The 11,540-nt window shown below is 34.6% G+C and overlaps 1 protein-coding gene across 2 annotated transcripts; it reads right to left on the bottom strand.

Annotated features, from left to right (window-relative positions):
• Nucleotides 1-7,474: 7,474 nt before the first annotated feature.
• On the bottom strand, nucleotides 7,475-11,217 carry LOC143592237 (protein EMBRYO SAC DEVELOPMENT ARREST 30-like). Of its 2 annotated transcripts, none has more exons than XM_077072194.1 (10): nucleotides 10,921-11,217; nucleotides 10,755-10,839; nucleotides 10,548-10,618; nucleotides 10,377-10,465; nucleotides 10,053-10,296; nucleotides 9,117-9,229; nucleotides 8,877-8,967; nucleotides 8,662-8,790; nucleotides 8,048-8,601; nucleotides 7,475-7,979 (listed from the first exon to the last, which is right to left on the bottom strand). In XM_077072194.1, the coding sequence occupies exons 1-10, from the start codon at nucleotides 11,086-11,088 to the stop codon at nucleotides 7,592-7,594; spliced, it is 1,932 nt and encodes a 643-aa protein (XP_076928309.1). In that variant the 5' UTR covers nucleotides 11,089-11,217; the 3' UTR covers nucleotides 7,475-7,591. The 2 variants fall into 2 exon arrangements, with proteins under 2 accessions (XP_076928309.1, XP_076928310.1); XM_077072195.1 differs by having other exon boundaries at nucleotides 10,377-10,439; nucleotides 10,921-11,086.
• Between the last annotated feature and the right edge of the window lie 323 nt (nucleotides 11,218-11,540).

Genomic DNA, 11,540 nt, shown 5'->3' with positions numbered 1-11,540 from the left:
GTAAGTGTTTTTATCTGACAAATCATGTTTCAATTTCAAAATTTCTTTCTCTTTTTCACTTAATTTTAAGTTTAGAGAAACTTTGGATTTTGAAACAACTGATTCAAGTTCATTGACTTGTTTTAACAGTTTCATATTGCAAGTTTTATGTTAGCAAATGCAATGATACAATCATTAGAACATAATTTTTGACAAACTTTAGGGGTTACCTCATCAACAGATTTTCAAATTCCTTGCCAATAGCAGTTTGTGAATCTACTTTTACATCATTTGTCATCAGCACTTATATGATATCATCTTTGAAATCAGTCTTCAACTCCTTTTTCATCAACAGATTTAACATAAATCACAAAAAAAAAACCAGATCTCATGTGCTCATTTCTTCATGTAGATTGCTACAATTCACAAATTCTTGTGTGAAGAAGCTTGTTTTGGTGTTGTCTTGTGATGAAGAAGATGAAGCAAGTACAGTGGTGTTTGCAGGCTGAACATTTGTGTTGATAGGTGGAATGACAGGAGTTTAAATATATTGCGTCTACTACACAGGTTGAGGCATTTGCACATACTGATACTGATACCGAGGAACAACATTTGCATTGTTTAAGTTTGAGCAAAGTGGGCTGCGAAATGGTTATTGAAACTTTGTTGTTGTGAATTTGGATGTAAAGGTGAACTGGGATAGGTTATTAAAGGCTGAAATTGCTTAGGATTAGGTTGTAACTGAATTTTGCATTCTCTGGCAAAGTGTCCTAGTCCGCCACATTTGTGACATGTCATTTTCGACTTGTCAAAAACCAATTTTTGTCCAATTATTTGTAACAACTCGGATTTTTCGATTATAAAATGTACCCATATTTCCCAACCCGTTTTTGTTTTTGGGAATTTTTATCAATAAAATTATTAAATTAATTACATTATAGTTTTCTTTATTTATTATTTTATGTTTGGATTTTATATAAACATAACCCTTAACCCAAACCCAATAACAAAATCCATAACCCGTAACCACGACCCATTTACCTTACTTGTGCCACAATTATCGATCTAAATTAGGAATCGAATCCCGTTTATGATTTCTCATACTATATTCGGCCTAACTAACATCAACAATTAGGAAACGAGATCAGAATCGGATACGAATTGATTAAAATGAACCGTCTTAATACCTAAAACCAATTATATATCTAAAGCTTGATTATAAATCAATTACTTGCGTCTGCACATCCCTAAGGCCTGCGCCAACTAAGGTTTTGTGTGAAATACTGTTATGATCAGATTCTTATGCTTAATGATTATAGCTTGATTGATTTTATATGAATTTGTCTTGCTTAATTAGTTATTTGGTTGATTAAAGTTTGTGTTTGCGATTATTGATTTGTGTAACGTTTGTTTGGTTGTTCATCAACATTTAGGGTTTAAGCTCTTGTATCATTGAACTAAAATCATCAAACCTTATCATTGAGTTAGTTGTCCTAGACATAGATTTGACAATTGTGGAGTCGGGGTTCATTTGTGTCAACAATTCGGTTAGGGTATCGTTTGTCATCATAAATCAAAGCATAGGGCTAGAAATTATTATAACACCAAAGACGAGATAATCTGTGATTAACGTATGGAACACATAACCCGAACATAGAATGAATACTTTTCATTAATATTATTTGCAAATCGTTTTAAGTAATCATTAGTTTTAATTAAATCTTTTTCTAAAAACTGCTTGACATCGTCTGTCCGCTTAGGTTAAATAATCAGTTATAAATTAAATAAACTTGCATTTTCCTTGAGTCCCTAAGGAGACGACCTTACTTACCCGTACTTATTATATGTATTTAAGTCTAAAAATTAATTGTTTGAGTAGACCGCGACAACCTACGTCAGCAAGTAAGTCTAATCAAAGCTAATAACGCAATCACCAAGAGTCCCCGGCAACGGCACCAAAAACTTGATGTGCTAAAAGTAGTCTTAATAATTATTAACTAAAATTACGCTAATCTAGACACTAAGTAATAAATTCTAGACTCTTAAACTTAACTAAACTACTAAGCGGCAAGTGAACTGATCGACTCTAATACAGCTAAGTAAGTCCGGATATCGAACCCACGAGACTCTTTTAATTACGTATACTAGCTAAACTAGACTCAACTACAGACACGACAATTTATTTATTATTTGTGTAAGGGGGTTTTACTAATAAACTAATTTTAAACTAATTTAAACTAATTAAGAAAACTAAAGACGACTAAACTTAGAACTTGGACGTAATTCAGATGATGATGAGATAACTACCTGGGCTAGAATCCCTTAAATTTCAGTTATCAATTAACCGGGAAAATATTTAATTATGGACTGGGATCGTAAAGTAGACACCTAAGAGAAAACCCGAACAGGACCCCTGACTCTTCTCAAGTGACACCTATGGGTTTCTAATAAGTTTAACGCACACCAATATTAAAAATCAAGTTTCCTTACAGTCACCTAATTATTTATGACTTAGTTCCTTTATACGAAATCCTACCTTACAGCGCGGAAATCAAAGGCAGTTTAATATATTTAATTGATTCAATAGACAATAATTAAATAATCAAACCTAGACCGACTCCTTACAAAGAACTAAATCTAGCCAGATCAAATAATAAAGATCTATCAATAACCTAGACTTTACAGATTTACGTTAGTAGTACACTTAGGTTTATTTAATTAATAATTATTATTCCTATGATCTTAATGCATATCAATCATAAAATAATCAATAACACAAAGTAATTGACGTAATAGCAGCCTATCATGATGACAAACAATAATCAAGACAACTATGGAATAATAACAATTAATCAAACAATCCTAAATATCCATATGCATCAATTTAATATATTAAACCTTTTACTAAATCATAAAATCAAAACGATAAATAAATCTCAAATCAAAACACAACGTTAAAGTAGGTTCATCATAAGCCTAGGCAGTCTATAATGTTTAGCCTAGCATCATAAAATAAAACAAAACAATAATAAAGGAATTCATGGTGAAAAATAAAAGAAACGAAAGATTAAAGGCGATAAAACACGTGGTCTTCGTTCTTGATTAATATGCTCGCTACCGTATGATTCCAAGCCTTCAAAACCTCCAAAAGATCTCCTATTGAGCTCTCAAAATAGTATGGCTTTTCAGGTTATGATTAGGGTTAAGTTTATGGGTGTTTATATAGACTTTCAAGACCCATAAACTTAAAATTAGTAGAAGATTCTGGAAATCTGAGCCCATAAACTTAATATTTGTAGAAGATTTTAGAAAACTGAGCCCATAGACTTAATATTTTTAAAAGATTCTAGAAAACTGAGCCCAAAGTGCCGCGCGACGGGCGTTCTCCTATTTTGCTTGTTTTTCTCCCTCTTTTCGACATGATTGAAACCTGGAACCTCAAATATTCAAATAAATTAGTAATGTACAAATTCTAATAAAAACCGAATGAAAACTAATAAAATATTATATTAAATATACAAGGGATTTATATATATATATATATATATAGCCTCAAATGTGCAGAGAGCTTTCCCATTCCTTGAAAGCTTATGGCATGTTGATAGTGGAGGCTCTAGGCACATGACTGGGAACATATCTCTAAACATATCTCTTCTATGTGAATTTAAGAACCATGAAGGAGGAGCTGCATCCTTTGGAAATGATGAAAAGGGAAGTGTGTTAGGCTCAGGAAGGGGTTTAAGCAATATATTGATATAATTTCCAGCCATCAAACACAACATATTTCATGTCTAAATCAAACTTTACAATAACAAATCAAGTCTATCAATCAAACAATCCAATAAACTCATCAAACACTAACAATAATCATCATTCCTAGGTAGAACCGACAAGTTTAACCTAACAGGAATTTTGGACAGCAGCTACTAATTAATAAAAACATCAAATAACTCATACCAATCATCTCAAAAATCATTCAATAATCAATACTAATCATAAACACTTCAATCTTTCAAGTAATTGCAAAACTAGTTAACAATTAAGCAAGAATAAGAAAGATGATGAACAATGTTAATAATGAAAGGATATGTAGTGATCTTTGGCTGCACTTGGCTGTAAAAACAGATGAAAAGCCTTCCCGAACACTTGTTCTTCACTACTTCTTCTTCCTTAGCCTCCACAAGCTCCAAACCCTAGCCACCAAAACTTTTTCTCTTTTCTTTCTTACTGCTGAGTTGCGATCGGAGGTCCCGAGGGCTGCTTAGGGTTTTTCTTTAGTTTTTTGTATTATAATATAAAAGTAGGCTTGGGCTTTTCCATGATGTAAACGGGCCGGGCTTTGAGTTGTTTCTTGAAATCGAATGCGTAAAAGGCCCTTAAGTTCCTCGAAAAGTCTGGTTTCTTCATTCTTTAACCCATAACCTACAAGATAATTAAAACTATGTATAACCTAGATAAAATAAGTTAAATTACATTAAATATAATATAAAAGGATAGATAAAAGATGCGGAAAATAAGTGTGTTTTACAACACATCAAATGAACAAACGAACTTAGCCTAGCATCGACATTACGTTAAAGTCACTTATCTTGATGAACATACGGTCACATGACGAACCGGAAGCTTCGGGATGGTCGGAAGTCAATCTTGGGTCTTTCTTCTGCATCTGGAAGTAATGAATGACGAATGGGGGCTTAGTTGTGTTTATATAATGATTAGGATTAATTTTCTTCGATTTAAGGCGGTTCGCTTCACGCGAACGGTAAATGGTCTGTCCTTCGCATAGCGCGAAGGACAAAATAGTCGGGCTAATAATACAGCTGGTTCGTGTAGCGCGAACCAAGATCTCTAGTCCTTCGCGTCACGCGAAGGACAAAACTGCCAGCCACTTATTTCTTTTTTTTATTCTGCCTCATGATGCATGCAATCTCATTCCTGCACTTCTAAGTCTTCATTCCGAGCTCGTAAATCAATCCTAAAAGCCTCCATAGCGTCCAATGTCCTAAAACACGTAAAGATGCTTGAAGTACCAATGTTCATTCATTTATTTAACTAATTATAACTATTTAATATATAATAATACCTAACTTTTACCCAACCATCAATCTATCACACCCCATACGCTATGTAATTAAAAATAACATTCATGCGGAGTGTCCATACCGTGTAGTTTGTTGCTGTTAACATTGGGCATTGAAACGAGCCCGAGCTGCTGCTCTCCTTGGCCAGCGACGGTGGTGTAGCTGAGTCACCCATGACTTGATCAAACACGACTTTGTTTAGTTGATTTGTTTCAGTTGCGACGAACACTTATCAATTGGTCATTGAACGGCTCTGATACCAATTCAAGTCCCAAGCCAATCAATAAACGAACAAAGAAATATACCGAACTTCACTTATTATTATATAAAGGAAACTAACTCAAAACCTTAATACAACAAACTTTGAAAGATGATAGTGGTGGGCGATATATAACTCTAACTTGTTAGATCTATTTATACTAGTTTAGCTAACTTGCCAGCTACATTCATTTATGTCTAACTACTTGACATAAATGTCTAACCACTAAACTTATGGCAACTACTTCATTAATGTTCAAGTACTTGACACTATGTCTAACTACTTGACATTATGTTTAACTACCAACTAGCCTTTTAACTCCATACACCATAATGGAATACATAGGTCCGAACCTTATAAGTCCGACTCGGTTAATTACCAGCATTGTTCTCATTAGAAGTTTTAAACCATCTGTATATACTCGAAAGTGTTTAAAAAAATACAAAATTTTTTGTGTGTGGTTTTATTTGTCGTTTAATGTATGTAAACTACCCGACTGTTGCTTAAAAGAATTTAAAAAATGTCACTTGAGCATGATAATGAGGCATAAAGAATTGTATGTTGAATTGAATCTTACTTGTTTGCAAACCATAATCTTCACCTTACCAATCCTACTTTCCAGTGCTGAAATTCAATAATAAAGGAACAAGACTATGAACACGATCAAGGTCAATCCTTTTAAGTTAGCAAGCAAAACTCATGAAATCAAGCCAAACCTAAGTCATCATACTTTCATCTTTATTTTTTAAAAATTTGTTATTAAGCACAAACTTATATACTTGAAGCTCTATCTACTCGATATCAACAACTCGAATTGCACGAAAACATAATAAACTGTTACCTGTTTTGCTCATTTTCCGAGTATGAACAACATAGCGTCAATCATGCTACTATTTCCGCTGTCGTTAGGACTAACTACATCGGAAAGCTCTATTCAATATATTCAATTTCATACAACATCAACGAATAAAAAACTTGCAATTACGTACAACAACTTATAATTCTTAATAAAACTACTTCTTTCGTACCATCCACTACAAAATTATTGTTGCACATGCTTTAGCATATATATATATATATATGTATGTATGTGCATGTACGAATTAACCACCAATTACATGTGTGAAGATGAGTGAAACAGTTAATTGGAGCAAAATGCGAGGTTTGCAGGTAATCCGAACTCCGGTTGCACGTCGCCATTGAACCATCAGGGGGGCGAAACCCTAGGTTATCAGTTTCTCTCCCTTAGAACAGTGTCGGTCATCGATTACATATTTACAACTCCCAGTACGTTCGATTGAATCGATATATGCATGGTCAAATTACAAAATTACCCATTGTACTGTAGCAATTAGCTTTCTTTTATATATTTATCAAAACGACCATAAGCACCCTTAGCTTAGAACAAAAGTAGATATCTTTAGGAAATGTCTTTAAACTAGTTATTAAACAAATAGAAAGGTAGTTGGCTCTAAAACCCAATAAGGTACGGCATGCATATCACAACATACAACTTATTATGCATGGGATGAAGTGAATAGTGAACTTTTGACAATTGTAATATATATAATAAGTTTTTTTCCCTCTAAAATGATACATGACGATTGTAATATATATAATAAGTTTTTTTCCCTCTAAAATGATACATGTAATTTCCTTATTTCAAATGGGACAATATCTAGTTTACGCCCCCAACTTTTTTTTCTTAAGCTAGCTACCTCACACGCCTTCTAAATCTACATAGTTGTCCACAGGGAAGAAACGCTTTTTCTTGACATGATCATAAATCATTTTACATTATTATTAACAATTTAAAATTTAAAAGGTACCAAATTACTCTAATATGCCATAAAATGAGCAACAAAAAAAAAATATATGTTAATCGACACTAGAAATCACCATAGAAAACAAAGACAAGTAAACAAGCCAACCTAAGGCCTAAGCAATGAGTCCATATAATCACATTACGCAATATGGTACAACTCATGAGACTCATATCAAGTATATATGATCTTAGGTTCCTAGTTAATGTTACAATGTTTCATTAACTCAAAACTTAGAAACATATTATGCAGATAAGGCACACAAAATAACAATGCTATGGACCTTATCATGAACAAAATGAGAAAAAAAAAACCAAACTCGTATAGCTCCCTGTTTCTTACCGTTCTCCTTTACCTGTATCATTCTGTGCAACTGATATTACGAATACGCGATAATAATCAATAAAAGAATCTGGATGACATGTCAACAATTAACGCATATAAAACAGCTAATCATCAGGATCCATTTCAACATCTTCTTCCAAAGAAGGTGAATCCTTTGCCTTGTTTTCGTCTTCTGAGTCTATTAGTTCATCTGTTTCATCATTATCATCCACTTGCTCGTTTTCATTAACACTAGTGCTCTCTTGCAGTTTTGCCAGGCTGGCTTCAATCCATTTGGGGCACGCGTTCTGGCCACCTGTTTTGGAAATAGTACAAGAACATTCCGGAATCGGGTGGGAGAGAAACGACAACGGTTTCGATTGAGTTAACTGTCTCTTGAGCCCTTCTTCCCGCAAACTATCGTTTAGATGTTTACGTGCTGCTAAAATCCAGCTTCGTTTTGGATAATAAAGATGATCTTGTGTACTGTTGAACAGATTTGCAACAAACTTCCTGTTTGAAAAACAAGAGCATATTGTTAATAAAAATAACAATAGAAAAAATAAACTATGCATATTCACCTGTCGGGTCGATAAGTTCTGGCAGATGCCAGCTCATAGAGCCGATGACCCATAACCAAGCTTGAAAAATCAGGGAAACCACTACCATCATTATTAAACCCAGGAAAAAAAGCATCTGCTTCAATTGATACAACATAGTCAAGTGCATCCCACAACAACCTATGGGCCCTGTCCCTTAAATCAATTGGTGACGGGTCGGGCTCGGAGTCTTTTTCTGCAACCCAACCATACCAACCTTCTTTTTCATGTTGATAAATGGGTCGGCCTGGAGGTGGTGGAAGAGGTCGGGGGCGTGGGCCCGCCTGATCCCATTCTTTCCTCAACTCTCTGGGTGTTTTAGTAGGAATCGGGTTTAAAGAGCTTGAAGGAAGTGGGCCTTCATTGCCAAACAACTTAATTAATTCGTGTCTATGGCATAAATTAGAACGATCCACTAAATTTGTGTACATGGCCCGTAGCGGGATCATGACACGTTGACCACCAAATGTTTCAGAACCTGCCAAATATATCCTCGTTGTTGGTGGATAACCCATGGCTCGAAAGAGGAGTCCCGCCTGCAAATTAATGTAAATATAAATATTACACTTGTATAAATATATAACTGTGAAGAATACCTCTTCTGGCATCAGTGGACATGAACCGTTGACTTTCCGAACATACGAGTCAACACTTAGTTCATCACGAATGATTTTCTGCTTGATCATTTGTGCACGTCGGTACTGTATAAGTTCAGTATGAACATCCTATGGCAAAACAGGGAACATATTCATTATCTAGAACCTTCTAGAAGCACTATAATTGCAAATTGATAAGTAAAAATAATTCTGACCTGGAAAAGCTCAGCACAACCCTTGCGAGCCAAGCTATCTCTTACTAGACCAGGATGATATGCAAGATAAGGTTGGCCCGACGCTCTTAACCTAATAAAATGCTTAGATCAGATGCTGGTTTGGTTATTATTGATGTGCATTTAGATCACTTTTCTTGAAAAACAATGGTGATACTATGCTGCACTTAGTATTGCATCTCTTTATAACTGAACAAAGTAGAAAAAAATAAGATGATTAACCTTTTCACCATTAGATGTGCAAGTGCTAGAATGTCTGGACGAAAATGAAGTGCGTGAAATGCAACACGACATCTGAGCCTTTGATATTCAACAAACTTAGACGAGAGAATAGGCTGATAAGAAAATAAACAGAGAATATAGTTCAGATTCAGCAAACTATGCGCCATACTAGCAGAAAAAATATCAAAACTTAAAAAAATGCGACAAGAAGATCCTAACTTCCAGTGGTCACTCCTGAAACATACTTGAAGGCTATCATTCGAGTTAATATCATCAGACATATTCTTTCTTCAATTTTCTAAAACAGGATTTCAGTATTTAACTACAAGGTATTTTTTGTGAATACAAGCTAAAAAAAAACAGAAAGGCATGTATACATTTGTGCCAATCAAGCAGCGTGTGCGTTCCTTTACTGTCAGACGCAAGCATAAACTTAAGTTTTGGGCCAGTAAATCTCAAGGATCACTGAATCCATTTTGGTAACTGAAGCATAAATGGTGGGTGGAACTTTACAGCACTCCTACTATGCAAATACCAAAATAACCCTGATTTTAAGGCTTAGTGTAATGTTAATCATGCTGTCTAGACAATTTGTTCTAACCATCGCTTGTTGCAAAGGAACAATCAAATAAGTTGGCTGGCTTTGCTCATAGAATATGCAAATATCACTGAGCATAGTCATGCATACAATATGTATGTGTTCATTACTTGGGATACATTTGAGAGAGAGTGAAAAGCAATTATTACGTCTGCAGTTCGATTCAAGCCAACAAATATCGTCATTTTGTGTTTTGGTTAACAAAAATTAACTATTTCTGACTTGAGAATACACCATATGTAATTCCAAACTCTAATCAATTCAATAAAGAGAAACAACAGAAGTGTGGCATGCAAGACTTATCTTAACAAAAAGAAATTGCTAAAGATGACTAATACCTGTAAACAGCCTCCATCCATAATCACTAATCCAATAACCTTCGACTTCTTTAACTCTGGCAAAACTTCTTTAATATAATAATCAGGAGAAGCCGACTTCTTGGGCTTAAAAGTAGAAAATTCTTTGCTTCTTCTCGCCTCCTTCAAATTAGGAGGCAGATTTTTCACAATGATAATATCATTTTTAAGGGAGGTTATGAACTGTTCTTCGTTGTAAAGGTATGAAAAGCTTTTAAACTCAGAGCTGCATAGAATTATAAAAGATTTAAAATACAATAGAAGATTACAGGTTATTCTAATTGTTCCCAAGACTGACGAACGTACCTAATGCCTTTAGAGCTTGTACTTTCTTGAATCTCTGGAATGACCAGAGTAGCATTGAGAAGCCTGGATATGGCAACAAGATCACAAATCTAAAAAAATGTCAAGCCCATATAAGCCTTGAGAAAAAAACTATCAAGTTACTAAAATGGATTTGGATCAGCAAGAACATACCGAAGACCTGATCTTCTCAAATTCACCAAAAATTTTGGCATATATGAAGCCGTTACTTTGTTCAACTGGAACTGGAACTGCGCATAAAATCAAGTTAAAGCAACAGGCACAAAACAAGTATATGTTGTAAACTGTAGTGTTGTTGCTATTGTATACTACAATAGAAGAAGCGAAGGTGTTAATCTTGCTTTAAATATGTATCATTACCAGGATATTTACTTCTAGGGTTTGCATACGGTTGCAAAACCTCTAAAGGCCTAACCTTCTCCCACAACCTTTTAGATCTAATACCCTGCAGTAAAACGAGAAAAGCAAATTGAATTTTTACTTACGAGTCATAGAATATGAAACTTTTAAATACAAGTTCTTTTACCTGTTTCCCCACCACATCTATATTCAAATCCTCAATAAAGTGTGTCATAACACTGTATTGTACTAGCTCAACACTTGTATTTGCAAGAAACATGTGCACCAGCAAAGACAAGAAAGACAAAATCAGGCCTCCAAGTAATAACCATTTGAACTTGGATCTCATTATCATGCGAATCTATCACACACTTCGAGCAATGCTTAGGTTGTATCCAGTTACAGCTGCAATATCAAATGATACCAGCGTTGCCAAATCATGACTGCAAATGCAAAAGGAAGCATAAAATACAAACAGATATTCAGACTTAGAGCAATGACACACACACAGATTTAATTTACCAGATTTTGTATCTGCTGAAACAACGTATCTGTACTTTTAAGTTCAAATATCCAAATATTAATATTAGGTCTCCAAACAAATAGCGACGCGCAAAAAAACTGAGAACTGAACAGTATCCGTAACCAGAAAACCCAAACGGAATTGTGAATTCAGTTTCGGTACGATTCCTAACTATATCCTTATTGTCCATTCAGTTTTCGGTCCGGTTATCGGTTACTAAAAAACTTGCTTATTCGGATAACCAAACTGAATTCAGTCGAATAAACCGATTGAATTTGGTTCGG

This window comes from Bidens hawaiensis, unplaced genomic scaffold, assembly GCF_021521415.1.
Source record: "Bidens hawaiensis isolate Kalapana, Puna unplaced genomic scaffold, B.hawaiensis_p1.1 tig00040627_1, whole genome shotgun sequence".
NCBI classification, from domain to species: Eukaryota; Viridiplantae; Streptophyta; class Magnoliopsida; order Asterales; family Asteraceae; genus Bidens; species Bidens hawaiensis.
The sequence above is the reverse complement of the archived record's forward strand: the minus strand, read 5'-3'. Positions and strand labels throughout refer to the sequence as shown.